Genomic DNA, 22974 nt, shown 5'->3' with positions numbered 1-22974 from the left:
CCATACAAGAATCACATTCGACAATCTAACTGCTTGCCCAATATAGCTGAGAAAGAACGTTTAATTTGGGAGATGTTTAGAGATCGACCGCAGATAAAAGGAGAATTAGATAAGCTATAATGAAGGATCTAAGGCTTTTCCAGCGAATGATTTTAGTGAATTCTTCTCGGGTTTTCCACCGGATTGGGGTTTGCATGATGGATATCAACTTTTCATTGAGAGACTTTCTCAGCATCCTCAGAGCTGATGATAACGATAATTTCCTTTGACAGAGGACATAGGCACCACTATCTACCAGAACGTAGGGAAAGCCTGCTGACGAAGTGTCAGTCTTCATATGCTTAGTTGTTTATCTGGAAAGTTGAGCAGATAAAGAGCAAAGATAAAGTATCAACTTAACAGTGAACAGCCATATTACCCCAATATATAAAAAAAATTCAGCTTAGAAATTTAATGATATTAATTTGGGGAACATCTACTTTCGAAATTAAAAAGAATAAAATGCATCCAAATTATTTTAAAGACTCGCGTCAACTTTTTTCAACAAAAATAATGGCCACGCTATTTAAAATATATTTGCGCAGTTATTTCCCCACTCAGCTCAAAACGAATGGTGAGCGTTACATTTAACAAATAGGTTTTTGTCACAGTGTTAAGACATAATCAATGCTTATAATCCCTTGAAGATATTTTCTTTACCCTGCATTGGAATTAGAAAGTGCCTTCTTCTCCTATTGGTATTTAGTCAAAAAGTACACCTTCGGCAATTTTAGATTTCGAAATCTGCTACGTAGATCCGCACCAAGTGCAAATTCACAAGTGAAAAATAACTAAGGAGACCTTTCACTCAACAACACAGGCTCAACAACAAGAAAGTTGTTTTGGTAGTGCTGTGCCATGAAAAAAATCTGATGTATGAATGGGTTTTCTTCAGTTTTTTTTTCTGTTTTTAGAACAAGATGAACTCTGATGATATTGGACTGGGCTTTGAGATACACGAATCACAAAGAATTTTGTCAAAACTGTGAACATATTACGTCACTTGACATGGTGATGGTCATAAAAACACTTATTATTGCTCAGATAGCTCTAAAAAAATACATGTTTTAAAACTCATTTACCAGTTGCTATGACAAAAAGGTCTAAAATAATGATGCAACAATTTTATCGATTTAACCCCGTTTTCACTCAATTGTTGAGCAAAAAGGAATTAAGAGACACTCAAAAATTGAGCACATAGCGCTTTCTAACTTTGCTTCAATGATGAAATCCTTGGAAAATATTTCGACGCCATTGCACCAATGCGCAAGTCACTTGCTGCAAACGAGTGGAAATCCTAGTATTTGAAAGGTATATGAAAATGAAAGTTGGACCATCTAGTTTTTTTCAAGAGATGGAAGATGTGACGGTATAATTGGTTTCAATACCCCAGATCATAGAATATAGATGATTTTTGCGTCCACTCTGCAGCCATTCTACATTATGAAAATTAACATTGACTGGATTTAAAAAAGAAAAATGATAGTTACTTCTAACCAAGAGACAGACGAATACATTAATTGCCACTCTTTCAATGAGGCATCCGTTGTTCATGCGAAATGAAACAATTTCCATCACTGTGAAAATGAAGGTGCACCACTCATTCAGCCGAGAGGTACAGTCACTTTCAAAAGTTTTAGGACAAAGTTTGTGGCACCACTTCTGCTTCTCAAGAAAATTTAGTTTCCCTTACTCCATTTGTTTTCCTTGCTCACGCACTGCAAATATTTCGCTTCCATGTGAAGATATATGAACAAAGAGGGAGAAGTTACTTGCGAAATTTATCGTTTTGTTTCGATCTTTGATGGATTTAATGATTAATTTCGTGTGCACACTCTGTGTCCTTGCTCCGGTTTTCACTGCTGGTATGATATTATGTATTACAAAAACTCAACGCCAGAAGCCGTGGTGGCGTAGTGGAGTTAGTGCGACGTCGTCATAGTAAAGGTTGTTGGATCGATTCCCCTGCTCGGAATTAATATCTCAACATTTTTTTTCCTTGTAACTCCTTTTGAATTTAATAATGGGTTTCAAATACTTTAAATTCGCTGTAACCGTTATATACTTTTTTTAATGGTAAATGGTGATATACAAGTTAAGAATTGGGCAAGGGTTCACGTATCATTTTTATGGGTTGCTAGTACACATTTTGAACGTTAGGGATTTGCAAAAGGGGTAACCGTAACCCGACGGTAAGGGGCGCATTAAAACCCAGCGTTGGTATTAACTTAGTGGTTTTAGATTGGCGATGAATGGTCATACATAGCAGTTGATTATTGCATTAATTAGTTTAGAAAGCTGTTGATTATCATGATTTTCTGCAATGAGCTCCATACTTTTTCACCCGTCCCTTGAGACGGGTGATATGTGCGTCATTATTATGACGTCCAACTTGACTTACATACAGCAAATAGCCTCTATAATCATCACATATTACTTCATTTGGGTTTTGCGTTGAATGTGTTTTCTATTTTTCAATCAATGCAAAGATCCAACTAATTTGTCAGAACGGATTCATCCAAGTAATCGGCGAGCTGGTAATGGAAACCTGTTGATGTTATACCCTATTGCGAATGCACAATCTAGAATTTTATCCAATGAATTAGAAGAAGGCCTAAACAGCCCTAAGAAATAAAAAATATCTTAAGAGACCTCTACGCCATCATCAGCGCAAACCAAAGTACTTCAATCTTCTCCCTTGCCGCCCTTCTATCACCTACAGAAAGGCACCCAACGTGCGCAAATATTCCGATCCACCCGCCCCTCCCTCCCCCACACTGCCCCCCTATCTTCTTCCTCCTCAACATGCAACCGCCCAAGATGCAAGTGCTGCTTCTTGTTTCGCTCCACCTCCCCACCAGTCATCAACAAATCTTCCTCTTCTCCTTTTTCCTTTAAACTCTTCATTTAATTCCATCTACCGACTATCCTACAATTTCTGCCCTGCCCACTACATTGGAGAATGCACCACGGCAGTATCCATTCGAATGAACAACCATCGCCTCTCCACCAAGTCCCCCCCATTCGTTGAACCAGTACTCCAACACAAAATAGTTCTTTCGAGCAGTGCTTTTCCCTTTCCTAAATCGAAATACTACCAGAAAATTCACCCAGCACACCTGGGTGGAAACAGCGTTCAAACCGCCAGGGCTGAACGTCGCTAATTGCTAGCCACCAGCCAATCCCTCCCCATTTCCCCCTCACCTCCACCTACCCCTTCAACCTCCCCCCCCCCTAAACTCCACAGAAGACATCAGCAATCCAAAAGATGAGGATATTCACATTCCAAGTATTCCCATGATCCCATCTTATATGCCCTTAGGGTTCAAATAAATTCAAATTTCGGCTTCGTGTTTCATTCGTGATGATGATTAGCTAATTACTATGTCAACCGTTGAGTGTTTGTTGTCTGAATTTAGGAAATCCATGTTTTTCTCATGAACAATTATATGTGTCATGTTCAGTGTTGGTAAACTATCCGCTTCATTTGTTCGTGCGTCTAATAACAAAGCAAAAACTGTTGTATATCAGAAGGTGCTAGTGCAGAATAAACCCAAATGTGTAGTGTACACTCAGGTTCGTTTAGATACGGGGCACGTTTACGGAGTGCACTTTTACCAAACCGAGTTATAAATGGCTCATCACAATTTGGACTTTATTAACTGCTTTATAAAACCACAATGTCTAAATTTTGATAAGTTAAAACATAAAAATTAGAAAATTCACAGAAAGAAATTGGCCATGTGCGCCAAATATGGCAATCGGTTGGACGCCGTCCTCAGGTGTGCGAGAATTTAGTTCGTTCTATGAGCTCCAAATTGGAGGCGGTCATAGAAAATAATGGCGGTATTACTCGCTATTAATTAGATAAAACCAACGCTTACGCCTTCCGAAGAATAATTTTGCAAGCTTTGCCATTTTTGTATCATGTTTTGATTATTTTACTTTTATTGGTCGATAAAAGATGTTACGAAAATTTACAATTATTTTTTATGCGTATGTTCTGATAAAAAAAAACACGGCAATAAAATTATCAATTTTAAAGTTTTCCATAAGTTTTGGGTTCGCAAGTAATTATTTTTGATTATTTATTCAATTATTATCTTCACTTTAAGTCATTTTTATTTGATTATTCGGGGAGAGATGATTGATATCCACAAATTTAACTTACCTGGGATTCATTTTATAATTTGTCATGGTAATAGAATTTACTTCATTTCTTTAGTTTTCATTTTTCAATATTTAAAGGTTTATCTGTTTAACGATTCTCAGTTAAGTTGGAAAAAACTTGAAATTATTTAAGAGTTGTAGTGGGTTATTGAGCTCTACTACGCTCTAGCGCTATGTGCCTGCTACGGTAAGTGTATAGCATGAGTGGGGTTTCACGGAGACAGATTTTCGTTTTGACAGTGCATAGGTAATTCTCTCCGAGGGCTTTTTTCAAAAATCTGGTGGTGGTGGACATTTTTCTGTTGAATGTCGTTCCCATCCTGTGTGGTGTGTGGGTAACACTGCAAGTACAAAATATCTGTCCGTCGCATGTGACGTTCAGACCCTTGGCGCCTTTCGTTAAGAACAAGAGAAAGCCGATGCCAGCTTTCTCTACTCCCTATCTTTTTTAACGTGCTCTGAACGCGCAATTGAAGTTATTTGTCGTTCGCCTTAACAGAGTACTTGAAAGAGGATTCAAATATTGGCGAATTCCTTATTTCCGCCATCTTTAATAATGATATATATGCAGGGGTGCCGACTCATAAAAACTGGGGGTCTTGCCCAGGGAATTTTTATAAATAGTGCGTTTAAAAGTTTAATTTCGAAGCTCTATTTTGAATCCCTAGACTGAGGTTTGTGGTGGTGAACACTGTGCTTTATCACCCGTCTCAAGAGACGTGTGATAAAGCATGGTGCTCATTGCAGAAAATCATGATAATCAACAGCTTTCTAAACCAATTAATGCAATAATCAACTGCTATGTATGACCCTTCATCGCCAATCTAAAACCACTAAGTTAATACCAACGCTGGGTTTTAATGCGCCCCTTACCTTCGGGTTACGGTTACCCCTTTTGCAAATCCCTAACGTTCAAAATGTGTACTAGCAACCCATAAAAATGATACGTGAACCCTTGCCCAATTCTTAACTTGTATATCACCATTTACCATTAAAAAAAGTATATAACGGTTACAGCGAATTTAAAGTATTTGAAACCCATTATTAAATTCAAAAGGAGTTACAAGGAAAAAAAATGTTGAGATATTAATTCCGAGCAGGGGAATCGATCCAACAACCTTTACTATGACGACGTCGCACTAACTCCACTACGCCACCACGGCTTCTGGCGTTGAGTTTTTGTAATACATAATATCATACCAGCAGTGAAAACCGGAGCAAGGACACAGAGTGTGCACACGAAATTAATCATTAAATCCATCAAAGATCGAAACAAAACGATAATTTTTCGCAAGTAACTTCTCCCTCTTTGTTCATATATCTTCACATGGAAGCGAAATATTTGCAGTGCGTGAGCAAGGAAAACAAATGGAGTAAGGGAAACTAAATTTTCTTGAGAAGCAGAAGTGGCGCCACAAACTTTGTCCTAAAACTTTTGAAAGTGACTGTACATGGCTGGCGTATCATATCGTCATAAGAGATGTATCGTTATACAAAATGAAACATTGAAACATGTTTTGAAGATTTTTGAGAAAAATCTATTTGAGATACATCAGGTCATAACAATGACGTTATTACGTACTTAAAAAGAAGAAATCCTATAATAGAAATCACGAGACTGGGCCGTCGCGACGACTGATAACGGGAATAGTGGAATGACAATCATAAGTGAACATATTCTTCATTTATAGATTAAGCTTGAGAAAGGATCTGCAAACCCAGAAGAGTAAAATATAGCCTTCATTACATTACAATAATGAATAGTCAAGTGAGAAGGCTACCCTGTACTCAGGAACCAAAATTCTTTTGTAAATGCGTTAGTATCTAATAACCATTCTTGCTTACATTTTATTTAATTAAATGTTTCAAGTTGCAACTGCCGCTTTGCATGATGACCTCACTCCAACGGATAAAGTTAACTCTTGCTGAAGTATTCTTTTTTTATCTAGCTTTTCTCATGACTCATCTCATGTCTCATCATGAGAAAAGTCATGAGATCATCACAACTTTTCTCATGATGATCCTTCGATGTTCTTAAAACGTCGGAACAATTTTCTTCAAAATAGCCATTCATAGTCTTTACTTTTAATATTCATACTTTATATTCGTCATGCCCTTCTACTTTTGTAAACTTTCTAAAACTGAAGAGGAGGAATGCATACATAAAATACCGAATGGTACACACTCCTTCAGATAGAATAAATTCTTTTAAGTATTATATCAATTACTGCGTTGTAATACTCCGATTTCATGACCTTCGAAGCGAATTACTTAAAACTCTATCGTCCCAAAATTTTCTCTTTGCCAATCGAACCAAATAACACCAACTCTCATATTCCTTCTCCTACTCTGCAAAGACGGAGCGCACTGGTGAATAAAGGGCTTCTCTCAATCCTATTTCCATACATTTTTATGCAAAAGAAGTTTTCGGCGGAACGGAAGAATTCCGAGAAGAAGACCTAGTGCAGACAAAATACCGTTCCGTCCTTGAACCGCTTAGCTTATCTACATGACTCAAGTGAATGATTCTGTGTAAAAAAAATATAGCAATTTCGAAGAAAAGATCTAGTAAAAAAATAAAGAAAATATGTACTGCGTCAAGTGGAATAAAAAGAGGAATGATGAATGATGAATTACAAATATAAATTTTAAATTATGCGGGATTAGGCATTTGATTCACACATATACATAAGTAAGCACGGCAAGCAAGTTTCAAAAATATTGAAAGTAATATTTTCGCAGTTGAAAACTATAAATAAATGAGAATCGTAATAGAAGATAAAAACTGAATTTTTAAACTGAGAGTCGGATGACATGATTGGAAAGTTTATACCCACACACCTAGCACGAATTGTCTCGAGAAAGTCTGAACTTCATAATGTTTAAATCCTATATTTTTTCAGTGGTAAGGCAACGTGCGAGAAGTTAAAATTTTAGATTTCTTAGCCATCTCAGGCGGCATCATAATTAGTTATCATTGATTTCCCAGCGATATTCCCACCCATTGCCAGTAAATTTTCTCGTACATGGCTCGAAAATTATACTTAAAATATGAAACATAGTACTATTAGTCTGCCTTTGATTTTTAATCATTTTCTACTTAAAATACGCAGGGTAATCTTGAAAATCACGAAGCTTATCAGTTGACGTAATAACAATAAGGAGTACACGAGATCTGATTCTAACTAGTTCCTTTTGTTTCTTCCTTATGGCGGGTGATGGGAATATTTTCCTCGCCTAGCAATTTCCTTGCAATCCTAAAAATACATTCTTGGACATTCAGGGAATGTAGACTATTATAGGGCCGCACTAACTCCGCATGTTAAGTCTTCGACAACCACACTGTCGACGTCGCGGAGAGAGACGGAACCACGGCTGCAAGCATCTTAGCATATTTCTTCTGATGTCACCGTAAGAGTGGCACTTGAAAAAATGCTTCTCAAATGACTCCGCTTGATTCCATGGAGCTGCGTAGTGATTGCAAGATAAATGCCCCCTTGTCTGCGGAAGTTTGGGCTCGCTATCTATTGACTTGATGATCGTGTCATGACTTAGTGACCTCGTCGAATTTATTTTTGCTTTTTGCAAAGCAATCTAAGAATATCAAGGAAACCCATCTTTGGTTACAATGCCGAGGAGAAAACTGAGGTTATATTGCGGACGAGAAAGGGCTGTCCAAGCAAAAAGTCGAAATACTCTAGCTTGAAGTTTTGCAAATCCGTTCGTCGTAACGAAATAAAAAATTCAAACGAAGGCAAATTTCATTTGCACATTTTCTCAATATCTTTAGCTGCTCATCGTAGTATTTACTTTTCTAATGGTTTACTCGGTTTTGTCTGAAAAAGGTACGTTTTTTGACACTCGGAAAATTGTTTGCTCAACTTTGGACGCAATTTTTCAAGAACGTCTCATTATTCAAAGCGTTTACGGCAACGCATATGTATACTAATGACGAATAATTGAATTATAATTATGAAGAGAAAATTCTTATTTTTTAAAATAATGTTTGATAGGCCACCTGTTTTGGCGCAGCTCATTAGCCAGTCAGCGAGGGGACTGCAGGCTGTAGTGTATGCGTTAGATGAGTGGTGCGAGGAGTATGGGATGAGGATTAATCACAAGAAGACTAACGTAATGCGGTTTTGTAAAGTATCGCGAGCGAGGAATGAGAGACACAAGATAAATATAGGTGGGGATAAACTTGAGCAGGTAGAGCAATTTAACTATTTGGGCAGCACTTAATAGGAAAACGGACACAGTAGCAAGGACATCAGGAAGCGAACTGCACTAGCAAAGGAGGCGTTCATGAACAGGAAGGAGCTTCTGAGAGGATCGTTATATAAGAGTTTAAAGAAAAGGTTAGTGAAGAGTTCGATCTCTAGTGCAGCTCTCTAAGACACGGAAACGTGGACACTGAGGAAAGAAGACGAGAGAAGATTGGAGGCATTCGAGATGTGGGTATGGAGAAGAATGGTGTGGGTGAAATGGACGGAGAGGAAAAGGAACGGCGAAGTGCTGGATATGGTTGGCGAGGAGAGGCAGCTTTTAGATGAGATACGGAGAGACAGGAGGTATGGATAGGGGGAGTACTTAGCGGGGAGGGGATGTTAAAATTGGTGTTGGAGGGTAGAATGCTAGGGAAACGAGGGAAGGGAAGGAAAAGAATAGGATTTTTAGATAGGGAGTAGGCCTGATAGTGAATTGAAGAAGGCACTGCTGAAAGGAAAGGGAGGCTCCCAGATCACTTCTTTATTACTTTATGGAAACCTACCTTAATCGGTAGAATACTATAATAATAACACAATGATCAAATTCCTTGCTCAGGTTTTCTGGGGCCGGACGAGGCTGTGACGTTGGACGCCGTGCAGAAGGTGACGGGTGTGTTCAAGCTGAGCCACGTGACGCCGTTCTCGCTGCGGGGGCGCGTACATAACCCCTTGCACGTGGTCGCCGTAGACCCAAAGGAGAAAGTGAAGGTGAGTGAAAAGAGGCGTGGGAGAAAGGTGGGAAGTAACATGGAAAACCGGCTAAATAGCCAAGGGGTTTCCCACTGGGTGAGAAATTTCATTAATGCCATTACAGATATTTGGACATAAGCAACTCTACCTATCACCCAAGAGCATTTTATTCTGTTAATACGCCGGAAAAGCATCAGATCTTTCTTCGAGACAGAAAACCAGCCACACACAAACCTGTATCTTTTCAACTTCATCGGAAACAATGGTATTGCTACACAACAACCACCAACGGATACATGAGAAATAAAATTATGGAAGGCGTTTTTGTTGGATAATTGATAAAAATATAAAGAGTCAATCAAATTTTTATTCCGTCACAATATCTCTGGGTGTTTCGCTTTAGAAGATTGTGCATCCATACACAGGTTATCATCAAAATTTGAGAATATAAACGATGAAGGTTTATTGGATTGAGAAGGAATAGCCCATGTCTCTTACCCAATTATTCGTGCCTCACCGTATTTTACCAGTAGTATGGAAACTGAGGAGTCTCTCATTCCCTTAAGCTCCAACTCCCGTGTTTTGACTCCTTTTCATTCTCGTGACACAAGCAACGGCCACCTTGACTTTTTGTGGTGAATATGATTTAAAATTGCAGCAGAAAACTAATCAACATGTAGGCATTTTGGGCCGTAAACCCACGCGTAAGCTTGGATAAATTTGCCAGTGAAATTACAAATAATTCTATTCCAGTTCATTACTTATATAAAAGATAACCCTCTCATCTCGATATCAGCACTACATCCTTTGGTACTCCACTAAAACAGGTCGATGACTTACACTTAAGGAACCGTTAATGGGGGAGACGTACTACTTCCTACGTCATCCCCCAGTAATAACAATAGGCGGTTTCATTTCAGTTAAAACCTTTCTGACAAAATCCTAGTTCAAAATATATAACCTCTATAAAGATTTATAGGGCGGAATTAATAACTATTAAGCGGAATGAACTAGCTATTTAAATTATACAAAAATTACTGCAAGTTTGATACGCTGTACCTCTCATCTACCATTACCAAATGGATGTGCGTTTGGTTCAGGTTGTTTGACAAAGAATATTAATAGACCAACAATAATATAATACAATTCAATTTTCACTCTAGTGCCAAATACGAGAGCGGCGTATGACATTAAATAGTTTTTATTTTCCACCTTCATAAATGAGAAAATCTAAAATGTATATGAACTTTTCAAACAAAGTTTTCAGTGGATAAAACCTTGCCCCCGGAAGACTGGTTACCGACATTACAGAGTGTAGATTCGCCATCGGATATTTTCTTCCATGAATTCTTCAATAGAATGAGGTATTCTCTGACGGAATTATATTTCTCGCCATGATCCATAAGTCGCTATATTTTACGCGTTCAGTTGTATTCGCAACGATTTCATGATCGAATAGACTTCAATTTTTCAATGGTTGTATTGATATTTAATTTCGTCTTTATTTAACTTGCGAAATTAAGACTATGCAGTCCTTTCTTATATTTAACAAGTTGGACGCTTCACACATATCCATCCCCTGAGTGGTGTAAAGTCACCCGGGCGGGCTTCGAACCCGTGAACTCTAGGCTGCAGCCGAGTACGTTTCCGGCCTCCGCTGAGGCTGCGAAACGGCAAAGTCAAAATCTGCATGAAAACAGTCACATAGCAAAACCGACAAGCTGCGAAGAGCGTACATAGTTTTATTTCTAAATGCGCTTTAATTTATCAGCGGTTGGGTCAAAATCTACATGAAACGAGCCACATTCCAAATCAAACATGCTAGCTGGAGCGTGAATGTTTTATTTCTAACCAAAAATAAAATTTCCCTGGCTTTGGTACGAATTTATGTGTTTCCCGATTTTGGATATGCGTGCCATTTCTCACCCTCTCTCTCTCTCTTATCATTTCCACCCGTCCCCCATATGGTCCTCCCCGAGGGCCGCAGATGATCCTGACGCTGCTCCGGCGCCTCGATTGGACGTCGTTCTCCGTGCTGCACTCGGGCGACGCCGTCTCCTCCGACGTGGCGCGCATCCTCGTCTCCGAAGCCACTTACTCGTCCGAACCCATGTGCGTGCTCTCCGTGCAGCACCTGCCCAACGCCTACGACGCCGAGCAGTACGAGGAGATAGCCAGCGAGCTCGCCGCCGCCAAAAAGAAGGGAGGGGTCAACGTGGACCTCAAGGGAAAACAGGTGAGAGAGTCAAATCAATGGATGCAGGCAATTATAATTAAAGTATTCTCATGGTTAGGGTAGGTTTCCTAGCGTAGGCTTTCGCGGTGTGGTGAGGATTCAGCGTGGAGGTTTTCGGGGTTACTACCGCGTAGATTCTTCTCTGCAGACGACAGTTTCGCCGGCATTGCAGCAGGCTTCTTCAGGTCAATGAAGTGGAGATCCATGGTATCGCCTGTCTCTTATACACCCCGCCGGAGGCCGGTGTCTTCTCATTGGCTGGTTCAGGAGGCCCGGGTGGCTTCTCATTGGCCCGCACCTCCTGGCTCTGTCCTGTCTGTCCGGGATTACTCTTGAGGACTCTTCTCCATGTGTTAGGGAGCTGGTATCCGTCCTCCCTATTGAGGTGGCTCGGTGTCTTCATTATCTCTATAGCTTCCCTAATGATCCGTGGGAAGTATTCTTTTCATTGGCAATGACTTTTGCATTGTCATAGTCGGGATTGTGATTCGGCCCACTCTATGTGTGCTCAGCTATGGCCGAGACGCGCAGTTGTTGGTTCCTGTCGTCTGCAGAGATGAATCTACGCGATAGTAGCCCCGAAAACCTCCACGCTGAATTAGAGTAGGTTTTCATGGAGCATTCGAGAATCGATAATCACTCCAATTCCTTTTCTGTACCACCATGGCCTAAATTTTTTTATTACCACACATAAAAATCCTCTTGTAACTTCGAGGATACTTGTGACGTTCATGATTCGGCCCAAGCCAATACTCAAGCTCGAAGTTCCTAAAGGCGATTCATTGTTTGCAGAATCTTTCCTCAACTAACACATTTATCCCTGAAACATGATGGGTCGACAATCTTAGATTACACTGACGCTCCATCGAGAGACTTCAACACCTGCAATACATAAGGGCTAAAATATACTCGGCTAAATGTGTAATGCTCTAGTATTATCGACTCTAATTTTCATTCAAAATCCGAGTACAAGCCGTTAGAAACTCATATCAGGTAATTAATAAATTACATCAAAAGCCATTTCTACCTTGGATATAGATACATTTGTTCAGTTTCAGAAAAAAAGAGAGTTATCAAGCGTGAAAAAATACTCAACATGAAAATGGTGGAAATTCAGCATTATGAGACCTAAAGTTAAACTATTCAAAGTAGTTCAATTTATTGCGGCATAGTTACGAAGCACTGCAGTAACAAGATGAAAGACCAGAGGATGACGTAGTCCAGCCAAACCAAATTGTATTAAATTTATCTGGAGCAAAATAGCTGCCTATTTCTCTGATTAATTATTTAGCTTGAGGTTTCACTTGAGGTACTTATTAAATGAAATAATTTCACACAGCGAATTATAAAATTTTACTTCTCCCGATCCCTTCTTGGTGAGTAAGTGACCTTCTGAGGAATGAGAGAAAGAGCAATAAGGACAGCATGGGGTTTCGTGAGATAGTAAAGACCTCAATTGTGCGCAATATGCTAAGTAGGGAAGGGATGAAGGTCAGAGGTATGATCTCTATTGTACTCTTATCACTAGCCATCCCAAGAGTACTTAGATGCTTGGATGCTAAATCCCTTACCTAACACTCTGAACTCTCCCTACAGGAAATCTGAGAGGTGCAAACAAAACGGAAAAGAAATATTTAATACAGCAACAATACCGACGAACAGGGAAAAAAAATAAAAGAAAAAAAATATACCGGGACTAGCCACGGCGATATCTTTACGGGAGTCAACCGCAATGCACAAATTGTGCGATAAATCCCGGTCAAGGCGAATGATTTTTTCTCTGTGGATTTTTCGCACAAGAGAAAAAGTGGCAATTTAAAATCACCACCAGCATTATCTCGAAGACGAAATCCAAAAAATGAGTTTTTATAGGGAATAGGAAAAAAACGAAGGAGTGGTGACCGACAAAGCCAATTATAATTATTATTTGGGTTACTTTTCAAATTGAAAAAATGAAGACAAAAGAGATAATATTAATTCTCAAGGATTTCTGACGTGCCAACATAACTGCGATGGATATAGCCACAGAAAACCGATAGAAGGACAGAAAATGTAGACCAGAGTCTTTACTGGTGCTACGGCGTTTCATTCGGGGAAGAAATGTTTTTTACATAACTATCAATCAAAGTCATCGCTAAACCGCGTGATCAGCTCTAGATTATTGTAGAGAATGATACCGAATCAGATAAGAAATTTCCGATAAAAAGTAAAACATCTACATCATTAATTTAAACGTGTGCTCTCAATCCTCCATTGAAAAATAAGTTATTTTTCAATTTTTAAATAACGGTTTACTGAGTGCAGGAAAGAATGGAACCTTGTGACAAAGCAGAATGGCAATCGATTTGAATTGGTGGCTGTTAAATATTATCACCTTCAATATACTATGCTTTAGATCAACCGATAAATCAGAATCATGAAAGTTCAAATAATTGAAAACACACAGCAACGCAAATCACAAATAAAATAAAAGTTTTAGCTTTTTGAGTATGTCGCCAGTTAAAGGAGAACTTTTTCCTATAGTAATGATAAGAAAGGCTACATGCGTTTATTGATTAAACGTATCAAAAATAATAATGATGAGATTAGACGCAAATTTAAAAAAAAATATGTATTGCTTATTAATTACAAACTTGACTCAAGTTATGTCATTGAGTAATCTTGGGAAGAAGTGAGGGAAAGTGAAATTATGACACGAAAATAAAAGTGATCTCAATGCTCTGAAGCAGACTATGGCGGACTAAGTGATCAAAACCTACAAAAGTGAAAAAAAACTATTCTCCGCTTTCCATTTTTCCAATATTTCCTTGTATTTATGCTCGAAATAAAAGAATATGAGTTATAAGAAACACGACTATAATGTAACGGTTGAAGAGAGATTTTTTGTATAATTATCGAGCACTAAGTCTAGACAAAGGAGAAAAGAGCCAAGGCTTCAAACTTTCCAATGAAATTTATTACAGACCCTTCATTCTTAAGGATGTTATATTTTACCTAAGTAATCAAGAGGGAAAGAAAAGTGAAAGGAAAGTAGCGATGGAAATATGGAAGGAAAAAATGTAGCCACTATAACCGGCAAGGGAATTTTATCTCATTGTATTTAAAGCAAAATAGGAAAACAAAATACTAATTTTACAGCGTAACTTCATTTTCGATACTGTTCATTATCTTTTGAACCCAGTTCTGTGAAGATAAGGAACGTTTTGAGTGAGGGAGATTCAGAAACCCAGCAAAAACCATAACCTTGTGCCAATGATTCATCAACGCACGATCTAAACGACTGGTGATTGAACGATACAAGTTTGAAAATGCATACGTATTCTAAATTACAGACGCCATAAGAAATGATTTTGGCGATGAAAATTAAATGGGGCTATTTTTACTCCCTTTATTATTAACTTAGGCAGTAAGGTAATCATTGACCATGGGGAAAATGTTTCCAAAAATGCTATTTTAAATTATTTCCATTCCATACACAAGATTAAAAACTTATTTTTTTGGGTACATTAAAATTTTTTTAAAGCTGACAATGTTTGCGATCCGTTTCTCAGAAAAAACACTACAATTCATCATGTTTTTCTTTTTTTTAGCAAAGACAATTCCTTGCATTGTAGGAATAATGAAATATTTGTTTTAATGTGTTTTAAAGGAAATAAAATTGTGCACGGCACATTTCATTTGCCTAAAAAACCACACTATGTAAATTTTTGCTGGAATATTTTAGAGTATTTCTTAAATGAACATTAATTAATTACTTAACCAATACAAACAATGACCAGCTTTGATTAATGAAGTTTTCACCTCTGTCGGACAGTCACGTGGCTGCAACATTAAAAAACGGGCATTAATGTATTGAAGCACAACACTTTCCAATGCATTATGTGAAACGGTCGCTAAAATCTCTCTCCTTCCCGAAGGCTGCGTTTGCGGCGGCCGCCGCTGCAGCCGCTGCCGCGGGCCGCGGTCCTCCGGGTGTGGTGATCATCGGTTCGCTGCCGGGGCCCATCGCCGATTTCCTGCGCTACGTGGAGGTGTGGGGCCTGAGCCGCAGCGCCCCCGCCACGCCTTCGAGTGCGGCGGCGGCCCTCGGGGGTCCCACGCCGGGCCCCGACGAGGCTGCCTTCGTGGTCAGCGTGTCGTCGGCGGGCCTTCTACCTGAGCTGGCGGCGCTTCAGCTGGGCCCCGCGACGAGCGTGCTCGTCATCCAGGAGACAACGGTCGTCCACAACGGGGATGACGACGATGACGAGGTTAGTGGGCGATATTCGATAATTCTTATTTGGTAATTTTTTTGGGGGGGGGGCACTATAGAAATTTTTGGAGATAGTAGAGCATAGAGGAAAAAATTGCTTCACAGCTTAGGGGCGTCAAGACAAAAGAAATGAACGCTTGCCCCGCATGGAATCTATCAAACTTATACACAACCACGGAAACCGGCGCACACAAGGTATACAAATTAATTGTATGAGATGCGACACGATTCGGTGGAAGTTTTCAGAAGAAGCAATTTCTCCACAGGATTTATTCCAACACGACGCGTTTTGTTGTAACTACAATGACCTTGTAAAATGCACTTGATAATGTTGTTTTAACAACGAAACGCGTAGTGTTCGAATACATCCTGTGGAACTATTGCAATGTTTCATTTTTAAGTTATATTGAAATTGAGTTGAGTTTTTCCTTAGCCTAATCGAAGTCTCTTCCGGATCTCACGGTTAGAGCTAACAAAATACGGATGAAAAGCGCATGGAAAAATAATAACTCAAACACTCCACGTTCCAAAGTTTCACTCTAATTTTCCCGTTGATTTGGTAGTTACGACGATAACTTTTTCTATTGCAATTTATTAGTTCGAGGTGCGCCTCTTCTCCAGCTGGCAAAGTATGGCTACTGTTACTATTCGCTAAGTGTAAAAAATGTATTGTTTCCTTTTTCTACTAACCGGCCTGAACACGGCCATGCCAACGGGATGACGGCATTCGTGTGGCAGCTGTAACTTTAATTTTCCTTAGGTAAGCCGGTGCCAAAAGACCAGCCAATGTATCAACCAGAGTGTATTTTAAGGCCTGAAACTGCCAATTTCATTAATTAATTGCGTTGGATATAGCGGATCACTGCAATTTCAAAGAAGACAGTATAATGATGAATTCGGTGGTAGGTATCTTATTCTAAATCGATGTTGATTTAAAAAATCCTTTTATGGAAAAAAATCTCCGATATGCATTATTTAATTGAAAAAAAAACTAATTTAACGTGAGCTTGTATGAGATTCTAAAATATATACAAGAAAAATGTATGGAAAGGTTTTACGCAGTTTAGCCTGAAATCACCAGTTATATTTTTGAAAAATGTAAATTAATAATATATTTTATACTAATTGGTTTGGATGATTTTTTTTGGTTCCACATCTCATTTCTGTGCAATGTAACGATACAATCGATCGCATAATTTTTGGATGCGGCTCTAAACACTCGTCTGTTTCCTTTCTTCCGTGCTTGGCCTCCGTGGGGCCGAGCACAGATGGACAACAACATAAGGAACGGCGGGCAGGCTCGTCCCAGCATCCACCGCCTAGCGAACACGGTGGCCAACTCGACGCTGTGGCCGCCCTATTTGCTGGCGACGCGGGGGTGCGGGGGCTCGGGCGACGGTCCCGCCGCCTCCGTCGTCTCCTCCTGCGTGGAGGCCGTGGCGCGCTCCAACGTCGAGGAGTTCTACCTGGTGCAGGACCCCTCCGTGGTGCCCATCATGGACGCCGTGCGCCTCTTCTCCAGCGCCCTCGCCGTCGCGCACTCCGCCAAGTGCGGCGCCAAGCCCGGCAGGTGAGAGACGATGGGAAGCAGACGCATTGTGACATACACGCTCCTATTCTCTAAAGGCCTGTTTACACGGTACATTAACACGTACGGGTTAATTTCTACATGTATTAACGCGAGAATAAACGCCAAAATGCACCGTGTAACCACCCAATTTGTGCGAATGCATGCACAGAAAATAGAACCTGTTCTAATTTGGTTCATGAATTCGCACATGTTCCGTTCCGGTCCGCAAAAATCATTCATGCAACACAGACATTAAGTCGTACGTGGTAATGTATCGTGTAAACAGGCCTTACGGGCCGTATACCAGAACGCTTCTCAAGTCTTGATCCTGACACATACTTGACAAGGGAGTTGCGTTGGTATTACGAGATCTTACTCAAGTCCCGACACAAACTGAGTCGCCAGGTTCAAGGGCGCACCCAGGATCAAAACTAGGGGGGAAGGGGGGCAAGCCATGGTTGTTCAAGTTATAGGTAAGATTTAAGCTTGGAAAAGGTGAATGAAACCAACATATTAAGGAAACTGTTACAGCTCTTTATAAGTTTTTAAAATTATTTATTTGAAAAAATATTATTTTCCTTAAAGAAATTTGCAATTTTTGCTTCTAGGGAGGGGGGGGGGCCTCCTGCCCCTCGCCGGGTGCGCCCATGGTCAGGTTCCAAGATTAGGTCTTGATTGTCTAAGGACGAAGGTCTTAATCTGAATCACTCTCATTGTTATCATCACTAGCCCTCCTGAGACAGCAATATAATTTTTTTGATCATCAATGATAGTAATAATTACAGTAAAAATTGAATTACTGTCATTGATGGTCAATTTTACTTTGGCTAATTACAAAACAACTATGGTAGCCTTAACTCGCGTCCGCCGCCATTACTCGCGTTTTTAAAATGACATATATCGCGTAAAAATACTTCCACGTGCGATATTGTTCTACAGCAGTTTTAATTTTTTTATGAGCAGAAGGCCCAGAATGAAAATAGTTTGGTTTTATGGATTATATTGTAAATTTTACCATAATCAGTCTAGCTCAAGTGAGTAAGTAAGCCGGCCTCGGTGGCGCCGGGTTAAAGTCCCCGACTGTTAACCTAGAGGTCGCGGATTCGAATCCCGCCTTGGTGGATCACCATCCAGGGCATGAATGTTTGTGATTATCAATCAAGTTAATTGTAAGAGAGGACAATGCTGTCCTAAATTCGCTTGAAAAACAAAGACAAAATTATTATTATTGTTATTAAGTTGAAGTTAGTTTCTAACATACGAACCCATTGTGAAATTTACATTTACTCTCTGAGGGCCCTATTCCAGAATGCTACTCAATTCTTGATCTTGACTTGGCTCCTCGACTCAGTTGCTAACATTGGTATTACGAGATCTCACCCAAGTCCCAACCCAAATTTAGTCGCCAAGTTCGAAGATGTCCACCGCTATCACCTCATGTTTTTTTAAAACGCAATATCTCGCGTAAAACTTCTTGTGACATTGAACTACAATAGTTCTAGTTTTCTATCAACAGGAGACCACGAGTGAAAATAGTTTGGGTACTTTAATTATGTTGTAAATTTGACCATAGTCAGTCTAGCTCGAGTTGAATTGAAGTTCATATTTTTAACATACGGACTCTAACTCAAAACACAACTGGAGCATGAAATCTGAACCAACCAGGTTGTGAGCACTCGTGATTGAGTCAGGTTCTGGAATACGGCGTTAGGGTCTGCACTTCTCCTGATGCATCGAATTCGGTTCGATTCGGACAAATCGTATTCGGTTCGGATACATCAAATTCGGTTCAAATCAGCCGCGCACGGTTAAGGCGCGACGGCGCTGTCGTTTTTTCCCCTACTCCATTCCATTCCTATCAATCTATGCGTCCTCCTACCCCTCCTTGGCAGCCTCCGCAATGAAACTAGACAAGCCTCAGAATAAATTAGAGCGCTTGTGATGCCTAATAAACTAACCAAAAACTGGAAAGCTGTAAACCTCCCATTTAAATACAGTTAAGGAAATAGAAAAAGTATACAAATCAAATACTTACCATTACACTTCATTAAAATCCTAACATTTCCGTCTCAGCGAGTGCAAAATGTAATAGAAATGCTAATTTAATAGAAGGTTAATAAGAATTTTTTTTATAAATAAAAGTTCAAATCGAAGTTAACATCATGGAAAAAAAACGCTATCGCAGAAATTAGATCACGTGACTTGGAATTCTACCATTTAAATCAGAAGCCGAAAACAGCTTTTGTAAATACTTACATCACTAATTTTGCTTTACTACTACTTTACAATACTACCATGTGTCCTGAAATGTGTGAAGATAGAGGAGAACGAAACTGCACTTTGTGCAAAGAAAAATGTAAAACAAGAGCTTTATCATCTGCAATTGAATAATTTTTCTTTCATAGGTGACATCCGTCGATTTGGAACACAAAATAGGTCAGAAAAGCCACTAATTGGCTTTTAAAATATCGGTACTAGGATATGGATAAATATCCGCTAAAAGTTTTTACTGAGGAGCGAAGTGCAAGGGCCACAAGTTTCATTCCCTAATTTTTCTAACTCTGTTACTAAATGATGAAATTCTTCGATTCTGCAACTCACAGTAAAGTGGACTGAACTGTACTTGTATATTTCCACTCTGGAATTGCCTTCCGCCCCTCACCGAGTGTTTTCCAAGGACTAGTGAAGCATAAAGCGTAACTGAGATGGACCATTGAGGAGGGCATAGTTGTGCGCTTGAACGCGCTTATTGGTACGTTGCGTCGTCGTGATGCAACCGCTACCAAGGATACCGGCACCAAAACACCGCAAAAAATTATTTGAGCGCCTATTCATGCGCATAAACATAAATTTTTAATACCACCCACATAAGCTATCAGACTGTTTTACGCGATGGACGATAAGATTTACGTCTAAGCCCCAACGTGAGCTTTTTCTATATTATTTCGCCCATTATTACATGCTTGAGGAAAGGCTTGTGCAAACTAGGTCTGATCACCTGGGCGGCGAACTCCGCTTAAGTGGTTCGTAGCGTGCTTAGGGGGTGGGACATATACCGTGCTCTTGGAAACCTACTAATGCCTTTAATGGGCTGTGCAAGCGAATATTAACGGAATTATTCTTGGGAAACGCGGAATGGCCTCAGTAAAGGCCAAGAATGTTGAGGGTACACCGATCGAACAAAAAGAATGCTTAACATGAGACCTTCGCTCCAAGAGAACCCATGAAATAATAAATGCGTGGTGAAATTGAAATACACATAATTTGTATTCTCCTTTAACTTCCCTGAGGGAGATTTTTTCATTTTCACACATCATAAACTCGCCCAAGGGAGATTTCTTTTGAAGTAACCGAAAAGAAAGCCGAACGTAACGCAGGTGAAATGCGATTAAGTTTATTAAAATGAATATCTTTTGGGGTTCAATACGGTTCAAATGGGATGCATAGCGGCAGATTTATAATTAAGAGAGAAGTAAGAAATGATAAATGTCGAGGAACCGTGAATAACTGCGTGACCCAGTTTCGAAAACTAATTATTTGGAAGAATTATTTCTTTCCTGCGTCGGTGATCGATTATCTGAGCTGATAAAAGTAAAAATGATACCGGTATATCCTGTTTATAGTACATGGCATACTTTATGCGTGTTTGAAATGGCGTATCCCTCCAAGGCAGGTGCCACCCATACCGGAATAATTTTTTATTTAAAAATAAGAAATGTGTTTTTAATATTTTGATCCCCTAACTCTCATCCTCAATTTCATTCATATCTGATTCATCGATAAAATGTTTAAATTGCAGCCTAAAATGTTTAGGTATTTAATCAGGAAGCTATCAACACCTTTGAAGTGTTCATACTAAGGATGAGCACTGCTGCGCTGAATGAAACTTTGTTCCAAAAAGGGAATAAACAGATTGCAAAATAACTTTAGCTTTTGGGGCTGACTACAATTCTTGATTTCAGATTCCTTAATCATACAATATTTTCCAAAAGGTCATTCTAAGGAAGCAATTAAATTGAGTCCAGGCTATTCGTCAGGAAATTGCAATCTATATATAATTTCAAGATAAATGATTCATTCAAGCATTTCGACACGTCCGCATACGTTTCACTCTAAAAAAGATCATTCTAGAATGACGACCGCTGAAGATCAAATTCTAGGTTCAGCCATAAACAGGAAATTATTAAATATAACCGCCCACAGGGGTTTTATTGAGGTGGAAGAAATCACTGGAATTACCGGAGTTCCTCACGGCCGATCGCTGAAGGTCTTTTTGCGTGCTGATTAGCATTGCGCCAAAAAGACTACTACTTACGTTTCAGTAACACCGCTTACGACTGCATACCACGAAGACAATGCGATAAAATGAAAATTTATATTATATTTATTTACTTATTTTCCAGGAATTTTGACAGTAGAGCATCCTGCGACATAAATTTTTACCAATATCAGGTTCAATTTTTAAAAAATAGTAAAAAATATTTCTACTCGCGCCTTAATTGAGAGATAATACGGATAATTAAGGATTCATAAAAAAAAAAGACTTCCGCCATTTTGGTCTTATCGTAGATTAACGGCAAAGCATTTGAAGACGTCAAGTCAGCTTCAGCAAATGTAATTTATAGAGAGATTATACTTTATGAAACTTAGATATGTTTAAAATAAAACACAATTAACTGATATATATCCGCAACGATCAATCTAATCGATTTCCACTGCTTTCTTAACCCATTTTGTTCAGTTACTTGAATATGGAACTCATCTTTATAGAAGTGGAATACTATTTTTGTAGACAGCAGTTTTCCAAAGAGTTCTCATTTTCTCTCTCGAAGGCGTACTCGGGTTGCCGAAATGTCAACATTGACCCGGTGGGAAACCCGAATAATCTCTTTAAACGCCGGAAACACATCATAGAACAAGTCATTTTTCTGTGCGCAGGTGTCCGGAGCTGGTGTCCATGTCTGCGGATGAGTGGCGGGCCCTGCTGGCGACGGCCGCTGTCGGGGGCGACAAGGGGCGCAAGGTACACTTCCAGATGCGGCGACAGTCCTCGGCGCAGATCTACTCGAAGACGCCATCCGACTCCAGTCCCGCGTTCCTCGTCGGCACAGCGCCCGGCGTGAGACTGCGGAAGGTAACGTCAATCCCACGCTCTGGCGCCATTTACTCAATGCTTCTTTCTTAATTTTTGTGGAAACCATGGCCATTTCATAACTTGATCAAGGAAGTTCCATCAGGAATGAACGACTCAAAACAATTTTCATGCATTTTGTCAAAGAAAGATTATTGCTTCACGGATGATGCCCATCAAATTCGAAAAGAAAAGTCAACATTTATCGTCTGCTTTGACAAGTAGGCATATCCAAAATATTGAGAAACTTCGGCGAAGTGTCCGTCAAAATTTTAAGTCTAACAGAAATCGTTCTCGCATGGCAAGTTCATCTTATTCGGATTATCAACAAACTTAGTGTACGTTACACTACTTAAGCTATTCCCCTAAGTTTAGGAATAAACGTAGCCATATGAGTGGGTAATAATGCTTTGTACGTCTCTGAGCTTGTGGTCAAATTCTACTTTCTCAATACCTCTTCAAATTAATGAATTGGAAAATATAGTAAGCAGAGTTCTCTTATTACGCCAAGAACCGCATTTGCCTTCATGAAAAATAACAGTCGTCGTTAGGGCCATCTAATAACTGCCCCACAAGCCGCCTAAATATGCGTGCAGCGGAAGGTGTTAATACGCCAGC

The 22974-nt window shown here is 39.6% G+C and overlaps 1 protein-coding gene across 2 annotated transcripts in view; it reads left to right on the top strand.

Annotated features, from left to right (window-relative positions):
- Positions 1 to 22974, top strand: part of LOC124154142 — a 78412-nt gene that overhangs the window by 42509 nt on the left and 12929 nt on the right. For both annotated transcript variants that reach the window (XM_046527676.1, XM_046527675.1), the window contains exons 4-8: positions 9034 to 9185; positions 11155 to 11403; positions 15321 to 15653; positions 16924 to 17225; positions 22164 to 22359. In XM_046527676.1, the coding sequence (XP_046383632.1) occupies positions 9034 to 9185; positions 11155 to 11403; positions 15321 to 15653; positions 16924 to 17225; positions 22164 to 22359 (1232 nt within the window). The remainder of the gene's footprint in view (positions 1 to 9033; positions 9186 to 11154; positions 11404 to 15320; positions 15654 to 16923; positions 17226 to 22163; positions 22360 to 22974) is intronic.

Source organism: Ischnura elegans, chromosome 2, assembly GCF_921293095.1.
Source record: "Ischnura elegans chromosome 2, ioIscEleg1.1, whole genome shotgun sequence".
Classification (NCBI taxonomy): Eukaryota; Metazoa; Arthropoda; class Insecta; order Odonata; family Coenagrionidae; genus Ischnura; species Ischnura elegans.
This window is presented reverse-complemented; position numbering and strand designations above follow the sequence as displayed.